Raw genomic sequence first — 19,940 nt, 5'->3', positions numbered from 1 at the left:
TGAAGCATGGAAATTGCATTCTGCTGTCTGAGCAGACTCCTACAGGTCAGCAAAGTGACCAGGAATGAACCCCTTCTTGGGCTGGCTAGGCTGCCAGACAAAGGTAGCTAACAACTTCTCCTGAAACTGTTCCACTTTCTATAAACAATTTCTCATGGGTCTAAAAATGGATCGTCTCATTCCCTAAAGAGCAGACAACGCTACTGACTATTCTGCTACTTTGATATGAGACTCTTCTTCTGTGGGAAACTTTTACTTTGATCAACAGGCCACAAAGGAAAAGAATCAGGGTCATTCAGCAGTCCAATAGGCCTTAATACAGTCTGCATTAAGTGCTTGAATCTCACTGTAAATTTAGCTGAAGGTCATTTAAATATGTCCTTGAAAATGTTCTTTATATCTCTAGTTAACATTGTGGCATGCATTAATTTTCTAATCTGTTGTGGTAAAATTTTAAGATCAGCTTTAATCACCATTTTAAAAATACACAGAATAATAATCCTAAACACCTCCAAATGTCTCTATTCAATTTATATATTGCAGAGCTACAGCTATTAAAAATTATTCACTAGTTGCATCACAATCTCAGTTAAATTACTTCTGTACTTGGAACATGTACTGGCTTTCTCAGGTTTGATAGCTAGATTTTGCTGTCTGCTGTCTAGCACAGGAAAGCATGATTCATGGGAATGAGTGGTCAGTAAAGGTTTTCAGCTTAATCACTAGTGGGTTGCATGCTCTCTTCCACAGCACAATACATCAGATTCCATATTCCCTCCTCCTCCAAGAGTCTTCTGTCTGTTTTTCTGCTTCCGAGAGCATAAGGGCTATCAGCTCCCAGCAGTTTTTCATTATCCTAAATTCTCCACACCCTAACATTCTTCATACACCTCTGCCTATCTACACCTACCTACTTCTATGCACAAGTTTACAGCGTCTGTCTACCCCATGCTCTCTTTGCTGATAGCACAGCCTTAATTTTCCTATATCCTCTCATACACAGCTATTGAACTCATGCTCAGGATCAGTATATGTTTAGGAGTGAGGACAGTGGTTTCAGACAAGTGGAGTTGGCCACACTTTCAGGAGTATGTGTTACAGAACAGGTAGGTAACCACTTACAGTCAAGTGTTAATAGCGTTTTAAAAACAAATGACAAGACCCCGATCAGAAAAGTGAAGTTTTTAAAAGGAAAAACCAAAGCCGCCCCCTCTCCCAAAAAAACAACTTCTTCCCCAAATCTTCTCCTTGCCCATCCTCAACTTTGTTCAAAAGTCAGAGCACAGTGAGATAAAACACAGATCCTTAACACTTCCAAGAATTAAAGTAAACCTCAGGAGCCAGAGGCACACATTATGCTTGGCAGGAAAGCTACGACATCAAATGAGAACAGACATCGCTTACTAGTGTAACACAAGGTCACTAGGCACCAGTTTGAGAGCAGTGGTAACAAAAGGTCAAACGAGCACCTTTACCCTCATGGACTGGCTGAAATGCAAGACAAACACCTTGGGGCAATTTGAATTCAACTAATCCACTTACTGCCTGCACTTCTCACACTCCCCAGTAACCCAAAAGGGAGCGTATACTTCATCTCAAATGGTGGACATATTCAATTTCTATATCTCTGTAGACCTTGTCTTAAAGTCAAACACAGCCCCTCTCAACCACCCAAAATATAATGGTCAGGCATTTGCTGAAACAAAAATATAAAATGCTGATCATTACCCATGTCTTTTCAAACTGCGTATAAATACCTGATGAAAGGGAATAAGAAAGATAGACCAGACAGTACCCTGTGACAGGACAAGAAGCAACGGGCACAAACTGAAGTACAGAAAATTCCATTTAAACATAAGAAAACCTTTTTTTCCTGTGAGGGTGGTTGAGTACTGCAACAGGTTGCCCAGAAAGGTTGAAGAGTCTCCATCCTTGGAGATGATCAAAACCTGACTAGACATGATCCTGGGCAACCTGCTTTAGCTCACCCTGCTCTGAGCAGGGGGTTGGACAAGATGATCTCCAGAGGTGCCTGCCAGCCTCAGCAATTTGATGATCCTGTGATCTCTGGAAGATGAGGTGTGGTGAAACAGAAAATAAGCAGAAGCCCAGGTAGAAAGCACAAGTAATCAAATTACAAGGGCATATTTCAACTGTGGTCAAACACAAGTTTTCCCTCTTGCTATTAACTCTCTTCCTATCTTGGTATACATGGCATTCCCTGCTCCCAGCTCCCCCATTTCTTTCCCCAAGCCACATATTAATCAGCCATTAGCATATGAAAGGCGACTGGCTCAACACAGAGGAATTCTGACTAAACAGCAGTTCCAACAAAGAAGCCAAGCTGCTCCAAGCTATAAGTGAAAGGCCTCAAATCAAGCAAACCTGCTATCATGTTTTCTGGTAACACCTCTGTGTTCTTTCCCTCCATTACCACTCTTCAAAAGTCTTTGAAGAATCAATGCAAAGTGTAATTTCATCTCAGAGCCTCTATTCCCTTCCCAGAAAAATAAGTGACCAAAAAAACAGACTTTTTAAATCCTTGACTTACTTCCCTTTCTGAAGGTAGCACATGCTTCAGCATATCCTTTGTGGGAGGCAGGGAATTATATCTTGGAGAATAGTCAAATTTAGTTGAAGCAGTGAGCACATTTTCTTCCTGAAAAATTGTACTTTGTGGGAGCCCTTATCTTTGATTACAGTGAACAAAGCCAGCAAAGCTCACTGCTTTTTCATTATTTAAAAACTTCCTGTAGGCATGAACTATTTAAAAGAGACCAGCTTATTCTGCTCTGGAAGAGGTCACACTAACGCTGTTAGGTCTTTTTGTATCAATCAGCATAGCAGTTTGTTAAAAGTGACAGAGTTCCTTCTCTCTCCTCTGGAAGCAGATCAAGGAGAGGTGGAGAGGAATGGGAAGGGAAAGGGAAAAAGAGAGCATTCATCTTAAACCCTACTTTCACATAGCAGAAACTAGAGCTCTTGAATTTTATTTCACAGATGCCGAACAAACCTGACACAAAACCAAAGTTATATCCAGAAGTTAAAATAATTAGTACTTTCACTTCTTGCAATTGCTAGTTTTCAGCTACACAGAGTAGTAAGGATGATTACAGAAACATTATTATTTTAACAAAACAGCACAGGCTTGCTATTTAACACAAGAATTTATTCAATGTAGCTTACTTGTATTTAGTGCATTCATATTTTCTCCTTCCTGTGCCTTTTAAGTTTTAGAAGTGGATATAATCAGATTTTCTCATTAAAGCATCCTTGGCCAACACTGGACATCAGAAAAATGATTGGTACTGAAGCATTAAAGAACAGTGAGCCAAAACAACATTGTTTTTCCCCTTCTGCTCCTCCAAAGCCATAATAGTCACCATTTTCTCCCTTTATCTTCCTTGACCTTCCAAAGCGTTAGTTCCATACAAGCAATTGCATCTTCACTGGAATTATGACCATCAACTAGGAAGAACAAAAAACATTAAGTGTTAGATTATATATTTCTTTATAAAAGAAATGCAGTGCTCTTCATTAAGAAGCTGAAGAACTGTTGCACATCTTAAGACAATACTTTGTATTCAGCCAGTTTTTGGTACAAATTCTTGCTACCAGGATTCAACATAATAGCACTATACTTCTAACGGTCCAATATTGTCTGGTAGTATTGTACTTTCCACTACATCCTGCTTCAATATACAGTCGAGCCTGGATTAGGCTAGCCAAAATAACTGGCTTTGGAAAGCCAACCTCTCATCCAAACTGTGCACTTTCAAATCAGAAGTTGGAAGAGTAACTAAAGAAAAACTGGTACTGCAACTAGACAATAAATTTCTAACTTTAGTTAAGGACAAAGATCTTCTGAAATACTCCACAAAATTCCAACAGAATGGAGTTAAAAGATTTAAATTATGTATGATATACATTTTTATAATAGGTTTAGCCAAAATTTAGTAAGTCAATGACTTGCAGTTACAAGTATACACATGCTTTATCCAATTCCTGTAATTACTGGATAAACAATGGAAAGATTTTCATGTATGTTTTCTGAAACACAACGGCAGTCATCCAAATAACAAATGCATACAGTTCTCATTAATTGGCAGTAAACGCAGGCATCAGGAGACCCTTCCTAACAGAAAGTCAAGCTCAGAAAGTGCTGGCTGACAGGAAAAACTACTGAAAGTTGAGCACTCCCTACTGAAAGCCATGGCTGCACAATGTGTCTCTCCTAGCAATTCTAGGATAGGTAGAGAACTGTCTTAATGTATTCAGTTGTCTCCTTCTACATGAAGAAGGATTTGTTTCACACTGACATATGTGAATTTGTACACCTCATTAAATTCTAAATGAGCTAATCAAAGGAAATTAAATCCTATATGGTTTAGTTTTTGTTCACTCAGATATCATTCTGAATGTAGGAGAAGTTTTAATAGAGGGACATCTCAGATGATCAGGTTTGGGACAGAGGCTAGTTACTCAGAAGCCAAGATAGCTGCAGAAGAAAAATCCAGTTCAGCATTTTCATCTGAAGGTGTCAAAATTCCCTCTCCATTTTATGTTTTTAACAAGTGGCTCAAAAAGCAAAAGGAAAGGCTTCCTAGCATTATAGGTCTGCATGTATTTCTCATCCAAAGAAAAAGTCACAACTGCTTCAGAGGAAAAACAAACAAACAAAAAGAACTACAATAACAACATGTAACACTAATTGATCATAGGGAAAAATAATTCTTATATTAGATTTAATTAAGATGTTTCATTCTCCAAAGAAGCAAAGAACCTAAGCACTATCACAACAGAAGTAAAAGCTTTCAGCTTTCTCTTGTAAAACTTAAATGTTAATGATTCAAAGGCATTTTTTTGTAGGTAGCATAGATTCAGAAGCAAAAGATCTTCAAATGTTTAAAGACAAGTAGGTGCAATTCAGGCTGGCACAGCACAAATGTATTACATGAATACCTTCACTGGTAGGCTTTGTAAAAACTGTTCCTGCAATAGAGGCTGTACCATACAGAATCTATTTAGACTGGACCAAAAAAAAAAACCCTCACCAAAAAACCACCCAAAAGGCAAAACAAAACAAAAAAAACCACCACTGTGAAAGTTAGCTGAGGAGTTCATAGCTTATGACTGAAGTGGAACAGTTCCTAAGTTCGCCTGTTTCCAGAATCAGAAGACAGCTGATAATGACCTTGCAGGTTCTAGTTTTGTCTAGCTTTGTCTCCTAAATGTAGTTTAAGAACTGTAATAGGACAGTTGACAAAAACCAGGTAGCAACTAGTTTACTTGTCATTAGGATAAAACAAAACAAAGACAATTCTGCCTTTCCCTTTTCACCTTCACTATCTTTCCTCAAAGAAGGCTGCAATTCTCACTCACTTCACCACATGTGAATAGTGCTCCACCTTGCCATTTAACCCTTTAGCTACCAGTTTTAACTGTGCAAGGAAGTATGACAGTCCCTGTATAAGTTAGGCTTTTCATGCAGTCAGCTGTTTGGCAAGGCTCAATTATTAAAACCTTAGTTTTCTAACTTTATGTGTTATTTGGTTTTTGATTCAAATCAACTACTTGATATACTGTAAATCAAAATATCTGAACAAGTGCAGCTCTTGTATCTTGGACTTCAAAAATCCTTGAGCTGAGACCCTTTAAAATCCCTTCCCAGTGATTCATTTTTGTTGCTTTCAGATAGTCAAGAAAAACCGGCAGTCAATTAAATTCAGAGCAAGTTAAATCACCACAAGCCTAACACTGTGACAGTGAAGGATGTTTCATTCTATTAACCGTAGGTTTATGAATAAAGCAAATCCAAACTTAAACGCTATTACCCTTCTCTTACGCAACACAAAGAAGCAGCACAAACCAATGTAAACCCAGGGAATGGAAGTCATGTGTCACATTCCCCCCCACCACTTTTTTTTTTTTTTTTTTTTTTTTAGACTGTAGAGCTGCGTAGCTGCCATTTCAAGTTGGGGATGTAGCTCATTAGTGGTCAAAGATTAAATCTGAACTAAACCAGAAAAGTTTACTAAAGGCAGAGCTTGTAGAAATATCTTTGACACTCCCTGCCCCCCTGCTCCCCACACTATGCTATGTATCAGATTGTCAGAGCAAGGGAAGTCAGAGGATATTATGAGCTTTGAAGTGCAGCACCCAGTTATTTCATTGGATATCAAATGCCATCCAGTTTTGCTCAACGCTGTGCAATGAAGTCTCATTAGCAAATAGATTGTCAGTGAAGCCTTCTGGAGAAAAATTAAGAACAAGTGTGCACCTGCCAGTTTATTAAAGTAAATTACACTGAGTATCTGAAATCAGAATAAAAACAGGTATTTAGAATGAAATGGTCAATCCAAAATACATCTGTTAAATGTACTGTTTAATTATGAAATGCACACTGTAGAACAGATTCATTGATTTGTCTTTGAGGGTGACTGAGCACTGGAATAGGTTGCCCAGAGAGGTTGTAGAGTCTCCATCCTTGGAGAGATTCAAAGGCCATCTGGACACAATCCTGGGCAACCTGCTCTAGGTGACCCTGCTTGAGCAGGGGGGTTGGACTAGATGATCTCCAGAGGTCCCTTCCAACCTCAACCATTCTGTGATTCTGTGAAAGCCAACCAAGAAATTTACTGTGATTTTACTATTGAAAACCAAGACTTGAACTGAAGAGCTCTTGTATCAGTACTAGCTAGCAAGTGAATCAGAAATAAAAATTAGCCTCGTCATACTATCTTTAGAATTTTGAGAATGCCCCTTCTACACAGGAAGGTAACTGGAACACTTTTAGATGGTGACCACTTTGACAAGTCAATCATCTTACTCTCACAGTATGTTCTCTACATTTACTATACTGTTGAAATAATGGTATCCAAGACAAAGACTTAAATATGAGCAAGTGTATTACCACATCTGCAGTTTCCTACATTATTCCTGTCTCCCATTTCATGATACAACATACTTATTGCTTAATAAGAACCTGGGCTCTTACCATCATCTTGACTAATTTTCCTGAGGTAGTCAGCCATTAGACTTTTAAGCGCTCTTTTATGAGGCAAACCTAGCCGATGAGGAAACATTACTGATGTGTCCACTATCGTGTCATGAATTAGCTGGAAAAGAGCAAAGACCGCATTAATGATTACACATCCAGTTATAGTCTTTCATCTGCTTCTATTTATTAGAGAAATCCCAGCCAGCATCTAAACCCTTTCCTTTCTGCGGAATATTCTCAAGTTTATCCCTGAGCCATACACACTATGCTATCTATCCTCTGTTCTTCTGTTCATTATAGAATGACAAACTCTTGGGCAAAAACTGTAGAAAAAATATGTTCTGTAGTGATTTCTGTACACTGCATTAATATTTATTCACTAGTTGTATATACAGAATGAACATTACTAACTATTTTCAGATAGGCAGCTAATACCATACTGTTTTTATGGAAGTTACAAAAGAAAAATTCATCCTGTTAAGGCTATCTGGCTATAAGCCTATTCATCCTGTTAAAGCTATAATAGGAATCTTGTTCAGGCTAAATTCCTGCTTCATCAGTAATAAGACTATGAGAAGTCTGCAGATGGTTATCTCCCTCATGGAATACTGCTGCCATTGATAGGTCGTTGCATAATTCACATTTCTGGGACTAAGGTGAATACTTCATTGGCAGCACAATTGTTTACATAGATTCTGAGAACATCAACATTACCTGAATCTTCACCAACTGAAACATTTGCGGTCATGAGTTCAGTGAGACCAAAAGGAACAGAGTTCTAGGCTTTTACCAAGCCAGTAATAAGGATAATATTATTCAATGGTGATGTACGGTTGCCTGGCTAGAAGCACAAAACAGCAAAGTAGAAAGCCCAAACCTCAAAGTCTTTACTGTACTGTGTTTACATATACATCTCTTCCTTACCTGAATTGAATAAGATATTACTTTTAACACAGCTACCGTTTAACAAGTCAACTATATTTTACATCTTCATCATTCCCTTTCAAGATTTGTTAGATGACAGTAATATTACAAGTAACTACCTCTTAGAATTTGCTTCAAACAATTAAAACCTGTATATTTTACCTTGAGAGCAAATAAATCATTTTCTAAGCTGTGTCCAATTAAAATTGTATCTGCACTGAACAAGTTCAGCAGTATTGCCTGTACATCCCGAAGAGATGTTGTGGTATTCTTCAGATCATCCTCTGTTACTCCAGAGAATCTAAGGACAGATTTTGAACAGTTTCACCAACTGAGAAGGGAAAGAAATACCTTGAAGAACAAGATCTATAGCAGTCATTTCCCCAATAGCTAAGCTGACCCTGGCCAGCTTTGAAATCACACAGTGTTGAAGTTAATCAGACCACAAGGCATATTTTTATTTTTTTCTTCTCCTAGATGATTTAAGATGAACTAAGTTAGGTGACCTTAAATTAACTTAGCTCTATCACTACAAGCAATTTAACTTGTCTTTGTAAGTGTGGACCAAAGAGAGAGCTCTAAGCAAACAAATCTCACTGAAGAAGCAGGCATGCATTATGCTGGTTTTCCTCTAACTTTTTACAGTGAGGCTCAAAAGCTGCATTTCATCTACAGGCAGTTGCAAGGCTTCAAGAACTGACAGAAGTATAAAATGTTTCTTCCAAATAACTGATCTCAGATAAAAACCAAGTAGGAATACTGTCCACAAGTGATCTGCACTAAATCCAGTCAAATCTTGTTAAACTGTACAGACAAAAAATTAAAAATCTGATGGTCTCAATGCATGGCTTATGACTATTCTGCTTTTCAGTGGGAGTACATTTACAGACAATATTTGCATTTGCTCTTACTTTTAGGAAATTTAGCAAGTTCTGGTAGGTTCAACTTGACTTTTTTCTGCTTTCTTTAAAAAAAATTTTTCAAATGTTGAAAAGATGAAATGTTTTGAAGAGAAAAATCCTTCTTAATTGCATTTATCAGAATGAAAGACTCATTCATGACTGAGGATCTCCACATTATGTTACTAGAAACAGACATTTTAGAGAAGTAGGTTCCTTTTTATATAGTTATCAGTTAATTTATCAAGTCTAATCTTGAAGTATTATAGACTGATTAATAATACACATACCTCATATTGTAGTCTATGACTTCACCATCAGGTTTAACAAATGAATCATAGACAACCTGCAGCTTAGAATCAACCACTGTCACTCTAGTAAGCTCCAAGCCTTGTGTTGTGTAACACTAGGAGAAAAAAGTAAACTTAACAAGTGTTTATACAGCAATGCTTTTTCCTTATGGTATAAGTTGTATAGAGAGCAGAATTGGCTGCCAACTCAAAAAATCCAAATAACTTTGCTCACTACAGACTCAGCACTGAAGTCTAGTCACTTAATGACTTGTCAGAGTTCTGCATGCCTCTCAGAGTCACGAGTGCCACAAACTGCAGCACCCAGGAAACCGTCTCATAAGCGGCAACATAGTTAACTGAATCAAACTAAGTTACTCATACCATCTCGCAGTCCAGAGCATATACACCATAGTTTCCATCAAAAGGAGGTGATTTAATAAATGTCTTCATGAAGCCTTCCAGGTTTTCCCTTCTCCCATCATGAACATGAAGCTGCAAAGTTTCCATTAGTATTAAAAAGCAAGTTTGCTAAATATATCTTACCCAAATTGCCAGACAATTTGTTTCTTTAACAGACTAAGGAGCATATATAGAATATTTCTTGATCAGTATTTGCCATGTAATTTACTAAGCCCTAGTAAGGAACCTAAAAGGATTTTACCCAACTGTTTGCAGAAAGCTGACTCAGCTCCAAGTCAAATGGACACAAAAAGCAAAACCAAAATATTGCATTAAGCCCTCAGAGCATTATCATACCTTTGCAACCTGACACCCAGCAGATCCAACTATTCCCTCACAACAGTTATAGCGTTTTTCCAAACCACCTGGAACTGCCAAAAAAGAGAAGTTGAAAAGTGAGCAGTTTTTGCAGGAACTGGCAATATGGAAAGCAAGTAGCAGCCTTGCTCCTTCTCTCAAGCTTCTTTTTCCACTTTCTCCTGAGAGTGCACTATGGAAAGAGGCAATTTGGAATACAGTTTGGTCCCAGCCATGACAAGACAAACTGTACATCATTCCCTCCCCAGATCAGGTTTCTTATCAAAGAATGGGAGATAGATCTGTAGTACATAGAAGGAGGTTCTCCTTATGTATCTATTTAGTGTAGCCTCCAAGTATTTGAGGAGTCTCTCAGAAAAGATGACAAAGCTCATTTAGAAGTTCATGCAAGACCACGTAGTGAATACTTTTCTACCTTCTTCCCACAGGGTTTCATTAATGCCAAGCTCCTCAAAGGTAAAGCATATGCAGAGAAAAATGACTTCATGGATAGCAATGTTCCCAAGAGAATAGCAAACTTATCTCAGTTGAGCCTTGTGCAAAAGAAGTTTCATACTCTGATCATGTTCACTTTTAATAACAGATGTTACGACTTATAATGGCTTCCACAAAGACTAAATACCAATGATACTTGCCTTTTTGTTCTAATACTCTACCAGAATGGTAATTGCATTCTTCTTTACGTGCATGTTTTCCTGATGAAGTAACTGTGTATACTTTGCCACACCTACAGCACACTCTTCTGAAAGCTGAAAAAAAGATAATGAAGTATATTTCCTAGCTGCCTTGTCAAAAAGTTCAAACATGCTGAACAGGTGAAATTATTTATTCCTTACAGGTGAAATAAAAGTTACATGTATAGCAATTTGCTAGAGTGGAGCAACGATATGTAAGTATAGTTTCCCAAGACTAGCCAAGCATGGGAAAAGATAAAGTTCCATTCTAGTGCAGTAAGAAAAATCAAGCTTATCTGAAGTTTCTTCCATCATTCTGTTATAACAACAATTAGTGAATAAAATACTTGTGAAACTTCATGGTTTAGTAATGAAAGCTTGAGAATTCACTTGCAGTCCAACAGCTAAATATAGAACACTACTGCAAGGTATATTTTGTTATCTGCATATTTTACTTTCCTGTGTAACCACTGAGTCAGGTTCAAGTTTGTTATAATCTAGTAGACAGTTTCACTTACCATCACATACAGCTTTTTTTATAATCCCATTAAATATAGCACTACCATTTTTTTCAGGATTTGGTCGAGGGAAGTTATTTTCATTCAGTTGTTCCTTAGTCAGCAGATAGTCTTTTAAAAGTTCGTACAGAGCAGCACCTGTAAGATCTAAATAAAGAAATTTCCATTCTTAATGAATATTAGACCAAATTTAAGCAACACTTAAATATCCTAGTACTTCCAAAATAAAATGAAACTGAAATCTTGATGTATACCATGGTTTACAAGCCAAAGTTGTAAGTTCATCTCTCAGCACAATTAGAAGTGATCAGAAGTGAAGCATTGCTCATAACTAAGAAACTGCACAATGTTGAATTCTCAGTCATTCCACAAAGGCTTCACACGTAATACTAAAAACTTGCTCTTTTCAAACAGAAGTTCAACATTTTTTCCCTAAGTTAGAAGAATGAATCTTCAGATATAAGCAGCAGATTGTGTTGCACCCTTCACTAATTACTTATGGCTAATACATAAAACTTTACCAAAAGCAGGGTAACATTTTCATGGTAAAATAAACCCAGTTATATGCTGAAGTGGAGAACTGACATCTTCCTTCTCCCTTACCATTCTTCTCCTCTGACTTCATGGATCCAGTTCCACTCATAGATTTGCCGTCACTAAGCTGACCTGAAAGCAGGAAAACATATTTTTACCATATCTTCTTACGTTCTGATTTCCTGTTGAAGTTCTAAGCAGATATATAGAATTAAAACATCAATATTTCTTTCAAGTGATAAATTCTTCTGCAGAAATGTAAATATGCAGAAGTATCTTTAGTGAAGTAAAACTAAGTAATTCTTATTAGACCATTCCTCCCTCATTCTGATTTCTGCACATGCAACTCATTTAAAAAACTTTATTGAAAGAAAGACTACCATGATCCCTCAGCTTTTTGAGGGTCTTCACAGCAATATTCAGGTACATGTTTTTACTGCCACAACGATCATAAATGGATTTTTCTTCTATCAGGGCCTATATTAAAAAAAAAAAGTTAGTGTAGTACTGTATGTTTTTATCAACCCCAACATTTAGAATCTCAGATTTTGAACCTAGAGGTGGAGACATGTTTAAGTAGTACCCCAAATCCAAAGTGCAACACAAGACACTAAGCAAGGTGAATGAGTCAGAGTCACCTAGAAAGACAATTTAAGCACCTATGAAGGAAAAGTCAGACTTGCATGGAAGATAAATGTGCCAATCAGAATTTAAATCCTACCCAGCATTATTACAGTACTTCCTGACCTAGAAATGTAACTTTCCTTTTGCAGAGTTGTAAGAGAGAGAGATGAAATGAAGTTCCACCAGCTGTGCAACTATGAAGAAAACCACCACACTGGAACTAAGGAATATAGTTTATTAATCTTTTGGGGGAAGGAGAAAAAAAAAGGCTCTTTCCTGGTTTTATTTCACTCTTTACTATCTATATAGTTAACAGATGATAAGCCCATTTCAGCTATAAACAGTGCCTTCTAACAGAATCACTACAGCAGCTACAATCTGCAAGTCCAAAGAGCAGAAGAAAAGAAGATGGAAAGCTGAGAGATAATATTGGGAAGTTACAGCAAAGATAAAAGAAACATTATTTTGTGGGAATGAAAAGGCAACCATACCAAGATATGCTGCATAATATAGGGAATGCAGAATAAATGGTAGAGCAGTAACATCTAATGTTTTAGAAGTTTTTTATTTCAGGTGTAATTAAACATACACACAGTCTTATCAGGACACCTTCATAAAACCTTTCAATTTCCAGCATGCAAGAAATTCAGATCATCTGAAGGTTATGTGCCAGCAGCCTGTATCTGTTGGTTATAAATTTGAGTACTGCTTGATGTTGTGTAAACAGTTAATACAAGATCAAAATGATTGAGAGTTTTATGGCTTTTCAAGAACATGTTTCTTCCTGCCCTGAACAGGTGATTACAGGCCTTGAAGTTATATTTACATTCCAGGAAACCTTCCATAGTCACATGAAGATTTTTATTTTCTACTTTCATACTTTAAAAGAAAGCTCTTCTGTTTTCCTACTTAAGGTTCATGTCATCTTAGAAGATAATCAGTAGCGCTAAAGACAAAAGTTTTTATTTTGGGAAAACTGGAAATCATTGATAAGAATGGAAAAAGCATTAGACCCAGTATATTTTAACTTCTGCTTGCTGAAAGGCTGAAATGTTTGCCTTTTTAAAAAAAAAATACCACCACCCTGTGCAAGATAAGACCTACTGACTTAATGAATTAAGAGGAGGAACTGTAAAGACCTATAACACTTCCAAACATTGCAAACCTTGTCAATAGCTTCATTCACTGTGCTACAAATTTTGAAGTATTCTTCAAGAAAGAAACTGAAATATCGCTGTCTTATGTCATGTGCTACTTTGGATCCTGATTCTGGAATGGAAGGCCTTTTTCCAGTAGAAACCTTAAAAAAAAAGTATCTAGTCAACATGCAGCAAAAAACAACCCTAAGAACTGAACAGTTTATACATGTCCTTGTGTACAAAGGGAAAGAGGGTGATGCTTATCATTGTCACAACCTAGTTTCAACTTTAATGGGGCATGTAGTAACCCATGCAGGAAACAAGAAGTCTCATATTTGAAATATAAAGCATGAAGTAATCCAGACTTCCTATTCTAGAAAAATGTACAATATCTATAATCAGAACTAAGCCATAACATCTCACAGTTTTAATTAGAAAGCAAATCTTGTAATTTATTCTACCCAAGAAATCTTCACTACCCTCTGCTTTATAAAAAAAGCCTCAAGTCATTTTTATGAGTAGAACCTATCTGATACTGCGCCACTCAAAAAAAACAGTGCAAAGTTTGTGTTAACAAACCAAAACAAACTACACTGACTTTTTGAAAAAAGTTCCTTGAAAATGATTTATAAGGATATTTCTTTTAAAGCCAAATAAAACCTTTCATCCAAACATTATCTGCTGCTGTTTAAGGCACAGTAACCAACATGCAAGTAGGAGTTGTTTGGAAAAAAGGTGTACTTAATTCTCCCATCACAACCACCTGGATTAACAATTTATCTACAAAGTTGCTTATATCTGTAGCTACTAGAGGCAGGAAAACAAAAGTATAATTTTAATGGCAACTTGATTTAGTCAGAGAGAAAAGCAATGCCATTAGCTGCCATTAGAATGATGAGAATCCCCTAATACAGTAATAAAAAATTACAGAATTAATAGGATTTTCTTCCCCTGTCCCTCCCTCCAAATGCAGAGGATAACACAAATGCACTCTCTCACTACGGCAAGTTATGCCATCTTCCTGATTATGTTACTTCTCCTTTTTCTTTCTGATACGTAAGTGTTGATTGGCCTGAGGCTGTTTGATCCGGGTATAAGTTCTTTTGAGGAAACTGCTGCAAACAAAAACACTTACTTTTTGATGAGATGCCTGGAAGTAGGGGTCCTGACAAGGAGTGACAGCACAATGTTCAGTCACTGAGAAACACTGCATAAAACAAAGTTAGAAGAGTTTTAAGTGATTTCTCATGAATTACAAAACTGAAAAATCATTTCTGTCATAAAAAAATGCATCAGCTGTTAGTAAATGGGCAACAATTATGGAGAAGAACAGGTAGAAGCCCCTAGCTGAAGTTCTACCAATAGATCAATAAAGCTTTGAATATTACTGCATGACTTGCTACAAAACCATACAAGTAGCTTTGACTTGAAAATAACGCTTAATACACACAGTAAATAGGTATTTTTAAAAAGTTATATTGGTATATCACACTATTGAAGTCCTTACTATCTAATACTGTCTTAAATTAATAGTAGTTTCTCACTTCTACTCCCATCTATATGCCATCTACATCTACAAATTCTGCAGCAGTAACTCAACAGTACCTTACATGGCACAGGAACAATCCTTTTAAACGAACTATTAGAAAGTCTGCACGGCACTGCTGTTGTAGTATTTCCTTCCAGTAGTACACATAGTTGACTACTGCTGGTTTCAACAGGCTGAACTTCAAGCAAATTTAAACAGTCTGAAACAAACAAGAGATACAGATTAAACCTAATCCCTAGCAGTAAACTTTATCATTCAAATTCCATTAATCTGGAATTTGAATACTTCAGAGCTACTTTGGTAAAGCAGGGAAAAGTAAACTAAACTGTGGAAGCAAACCTTGAACTTAAGAAACACATTAAGATTTCACTTCTGGCAAATGATTTTCTGCAAAATGTCCTCCAATGTTTTGGAGATTATATAACAGCTCAAAGACATTAGAATAAGCAGCTGTGCAAGTCAAGTTAAAGACCATCTTTAAGTTGTAATGGCTATGATTTTTAAGCAATTATTTGTCCATCCTCCCCGCCCCCCCCCCAAAAGCATGCTAGCAAAGGGGAAAAAATCATGAAAAACACCTTTTTAATTTCACCTTCCAATTCAATCAGTAAGTGCTTTAAAGCATTGTTTAACTTTTGAAAGTCAGGAAAACTACAGACCTCAGAAAGAAACTGTCATAAGATTCTAGAGCCAGGGTATCAGCACTTGACTTGCATTCATTGCACTTAATCATACTTGCACCAGCATCTATCATACAGCAAGACTGCTACACTGCAGGAGATACATTAGTCCATTTTAACTTTTATTCATAAAGAATGCATACAGAGGCAGAATGACTCAATTTAATGTGAAAATGGTTTTACAGCATCTGTATAAAAACACAAATAAAACTACATGGTAGTATTTACAGGAGTTTAGTTACTAGATAAATTACTGCCATTATAAATGCAAGCTAAAAAAGTAGAACAGTTAGAGGGGAATGACTGTTTAACTAATGTTAGATAGAGAAAATAACTTCTATTCTAAGATTTTTCACATATGAAAGAATTTAAAGAGAAAAGAACACAGTTTTCAAGAGACAATGGACACATTGTTTCAGTCAGCCTGAACACCTGAGACTAAACCTAACAGTTGATACCCATGCTAAAAGCAAAAAGTCTCAATTTTGTTTTTCCATCCTTTCCATTCATGTATCAAAGACTTTCAAGATAACAAGTATTTTTCAGGATTTTGGCACAAACTGTACACGTTCAAAGATTTTAACACAAAGTACCTGTCCCCAATCCACTAGGGCTTCCAAATACTTCAAAGATAACCTTGTATTTGGATATGACGGCTATCTGCACAAGCTAACTGCCTACCATCATTCGACTCACAGCTAACATTCACCATAAAAGTGAAGGAAATGCATTCAAGAGACACCTGACACAAACAAACTTTAGTTTGTCAAACCTATGGATCATGTTGTCATACCCGTTGGTCCTATGCTTTGAACTTCAGTAGTAGACAACTCAGACATAGTTTTCTTCTGTCCAGAAGTTGTAGCAAAAAAAGCTTGTTCATTTTTACCAGCAGCTGTGAACTCCACTGTTTCTTGTTGGATTCTTGCGTTATCACCCTGTTGTGGAAGAGATGCTCTGAAAGGCACAATTTCTTTTTTGTTATGTACCTGAAATGCATACACACAAAAATAGATGAATTAATATTCAAGCAGTTCTATCTCACAGCAAGATGGTGTTAAAGTTAACACTACGTCTTAAAACTGAATCTGCTATCAGCTCAGCATGCCGCCTTGAGAAGGAAAGGACAAAGCTGCAAGAGCACTGGAAAGGGTAAGAGGCTTAAAGAAATATGCCTGTTATTAATATGGCCACCTAAAGTAGTCTAAGAAAAGAGCAAGAAACACTTTTGCTTTGCTCATACTATCAGTCTGCACTCCAAACTGACTTTTCAAGGCTCTCTTCATTAGTTTCAGCAGCTCAAGGCAGCTGCTTACTTCACCTATGCCAGGAACCAATTCTAAGTACTACAGGATCACATATTTGCAACAACTTTTAACAGAAGCAGTTATGAGGAATTTGTTTTCATTCATTTCAAAATATTTTTACAATTAGATTACAAGACAGAACCTCAGCCAACCTGAAATCAACACGAGTCTACTGATACTAAATAGAGCTATGTCAAACCTCAGCCTATTACAAGATTATAACTCACATCAAATTTTGCAGTGTGTGCAATTCTTTTCTTTTGTCCAGGAACATTTACTTTAGTTTCTAATAAATCTAGATCCACGTTTCCTCCAAGGGCCTATTAAAAATAAGAATAGGCTATTTAGACCAACCATTATTTAAGTTCTAGATTTTAGTAATATTTTCATGACCAAATCACTCCAGCATGTCAGGACATTCACAGTCAAAAAACTCACCAGGAAAATTATAGTTCTGTTGTACCTGACAGTTATTCTACACTCAGAACAGTTCAGCCATAGAGCTCTGAATATCACTGCCTAAGCTTCAAAGTTCATAAATTTGTTTGAGAGGAATAGGGAACAGGGAACTACTAAATGTGCAACCACCTCTAAGATTTTGCTTATCATAAGACTAAGAATGCTAACCCCAAAGCAGTGAGCAATTCAGGGCAGTTCCCTACTTCAGTAAACATGTAGATCTTCCATTATCATGCTAGTCTAAAAAGATAAACAGTTCCTTTTAACTTTCTCTGCTAGTACTACAGGCTCAAATCCTTAACACTTACTAACACATACTTTGGAAAGTGTACCTGAACTTGGCTATACATTGTTTCCTTTCCTCATATGCTTACAAAAAAGCAAGCAGAAAAAAGAAAACAAAATACCTGCTTATCACCTTTCTTTTGTGCTTCTCTTTCAAATTCATAGAAAATTCTCCGACACTCTTCTATAGGATCATCTGATTCCGAGAGCTCTGTATCCCCCTCACTAGATTCCACTTCCTCAGAAGATGAATTAAATACAGTCATTTCACTTTCTTTGTTCGCACATGCAGTTTCAACAAAACTTTTTTTATTACCCTTTTTGTTCAGACCTGTATTATGGCAAGCCTCCTTGCCCACATTTAAGTAATCAGTCAGATGAGGGTTCATATCTTCTAGAATATCATTACCTTTATTTTCTTCTATGCTCTGAATTTTCTCTGTATTTACTGTTGTTTCCTCATGATCTCCTCCTAATACAGTTTCATCTTTTGATGAGTAGCCAGCGTTCAAGACAAACTGTGCTGCTCTTTTGCTAGTCAGACAGTTTTCATTAGTGCTATGTCCCTGAACAGATGCTTCAACCAGCATATTAATTTCTGTATTCTCTTGTTTCAGAATGTCCTTCTGCATATCTGCTTCAAAACAAATAGCTGAAGACGTATGTTTTTCCTTGGAATAAGCAAGGGCATTTCTTTTCTCCCTAAGATTATCTGAAACCTTTGGTATTTCGATGTTCATATCAGGCAAATATATCTTATTAGTTTCTGGAAAAACATCATCTAGTTTTTTAGACGTATTTAAATCTCCGCCATTCTTTTGTAAAGTGACTATTTCCTCTGATTTTTCTACTGTACACTTCGGAATGTTTGCTGTATCACTAGCATGCAGTTTTTCTGCACATATTACAGCAGCCAGTTTTTCTTCCTTATTACAGTTTTTACAGTTCCCAGTTATTCTTGGCTTTTTATTAACACTGAGTGGAGGCACGTCAATGACAAGATCATATTCATCATCAGATTCTTGAAGTTTTATTTCAAGTTTCACAGTGGAAGAGTTTCTTGACCTCTTTGTGGATCCACATCTACTCCTAAATGGTGACATCTTTGAACTCCCCTCCTGATATTCACATTGAAATACTTCCTCTGCCTTACATGTCTGCTTAGCATTTTCATCCTCTTTCTTTATTGAAGAAACAAGGAGACCTGCAAAATAATTCACTAGAAAGTTATATTCAAGAAAGTTGTTGGACATCCATGACAATGTATTTTTCAAGTTAAAAAAAAAGCCAATATTATTCCAGTACTTAGAAACTGAATCTACATGACATTTGTATGCTAAAAACCATACAATGACTTAATTAGGAGAAAGTGTCTTATTTTTCTTAAGACCATTTTTACAGGTCAAAGTGTTTTTAATCATTTCATCTCAAGGACTGTACTATGAGAGTTCCTTCTGTTCTTCAACTTCAATCTTAACCAAATCTAATGCTATTTTATTACTAGTTTTGCAAATCATATGCCTCTGTAAATGAAAGAAGTACAACCTTAAAAAGTTCAGTCATACTAAATTGCAGTCTGCCCACAGATTTAAGCTGAGAAAAAAATAAATTATGAATTATATTAACAACTACAAATCTCATTGCCACAAATACCTAAAACATTTCAAGCCAGGTATATTTACATGTTCTTCAAATCCAGTTCAGAAGCAGTTTTTTGTTTTTTTTTTTTGGGGGGGGGGATGACGACGACGACTAACTTAGGCTGTTAGTGTTACTAAGTTTTATGGTTCCCATTTTAAAGACATTTTAGTACTCTGCCCCCTCATCAAGCTGTTTCTTCCTCATTAATTGGGCCTAGCTTACAGTTGCCTGAAAACACAAGTCATACAAGAAATAACAAAAGAAACACCAGAAAAGTCAGTTACCAATCTCATTACTCATACTCCTAAGAGGGAAGTAAGAGCACCATGACAGAGGCATGCTAAACAAAGTTTCAGTAGAAAATACCAGTTACTCGGTGACATGTAAGCAGGCTCTTTGCAGACAGCTATTCCTGTAAGGAATTTTATAGCGTCTTACAAAGATTAAGAGCAACCTGTAATACACAACTTCCGTCACAGATCAGGATGGTAAAGGCAACGTACTCCTACCAAAAACAGTAAGGAGCCAGTAGCTCACGCTGTTCTATCGCTAAGGGGCTTAAATAACCCCGCAGAGCGCAGCTTCCCGCGGCCTCACCCCAGCCGCAAACAGCAGCTTACAGGTCAAGCGTTTTCGC

The 19,940-nt window shown here is 36.8% G+C and overlaps 1 protein-coding gene across 1 annotated transcript; it reads right to left on the bottom strand.

Annotated features, from left to right (window-relative positions):
- Positions 1-2,992: 2,992 nt before the first annotated feature.
- Positions 2,993-18,765, bottom strand: LOC106487882 (RNA exonuclease 1 homolog). Its single transcript, XM_067315944.1, has 16 exons — positions 17,785-18,765; positions 17,146-17,238; positions 16,405-16,600; positions 14,988-15,130; positions 14,518-14,589; positions 13,409-13,543; positions 12,000-12,096; positions 11,689-11,751; positions 11,086-11,232; positions 10,529-10,642; positions 9,873-9,946; positions 9,498-9,608; positions 9,114-9,229; positions 8,087-8,225; positions 6,998-7,118; positions 2,993-3,468 (listed from the first exon to the last, which is right to left on the bottom strand). The coding sequence occupies exons 1-16, from the start codon at positions 18,763-18,765 to the stop codon at positions 3,380-3,382; spliced, it is 2,691 nt and encodes an 896-aa protein (XP_067172045.1). The 3' UTR covers positions 2,993-3,379.
- Between the last annotated feature and the right edge of the window lie 1,175 nt (positions 18,766-19,940).

Source organism: Apteryx mantelli, chromosome Z (assembly GCF_036417845.1).
Source record: "Apteryx mantelli isolate bAptMan1 chromosome Z, bAptMan1.hap1, whole genome shotgun sequence".
Taxonomy (NCBI): Eukaryota; Metazoa; Chordata; class Aves; order Apterygiformes; family Apterygidae; genus Apteryx; species Apteryx mantelli.
The sequence above is the reverse complement of the archived record's forward strand: the minus strand, read 5'-3'. Positions and strand labels throughout refer to the sequence as shown.

Excerpts from the sequence above, each read along its gene's own strand:
- LOC106487882 (XM_067315944.1), bottom strand. The coding sequence starts at position 18,765 with ATGTCACCATTTAGGAGTAGATGTGGATCCACAAAGAGGTCAAGAAAC. Across the intron at positions 17,239-17,784 it reads AAAAGAAAGGTGATAAGCAG|GCCCTTGGAGGAAACGTGGA; the intron begins GTATTTTGTTTT and ends TATTTTTAATAG. Across the intron at positions 9,230-9,497 it reads ATGCTCTGGACTGCGAGATG|TGTTACACAACACAAGGCTT; the intron begins GTATGAGTAACT and ends TTTTTCTCCTAG.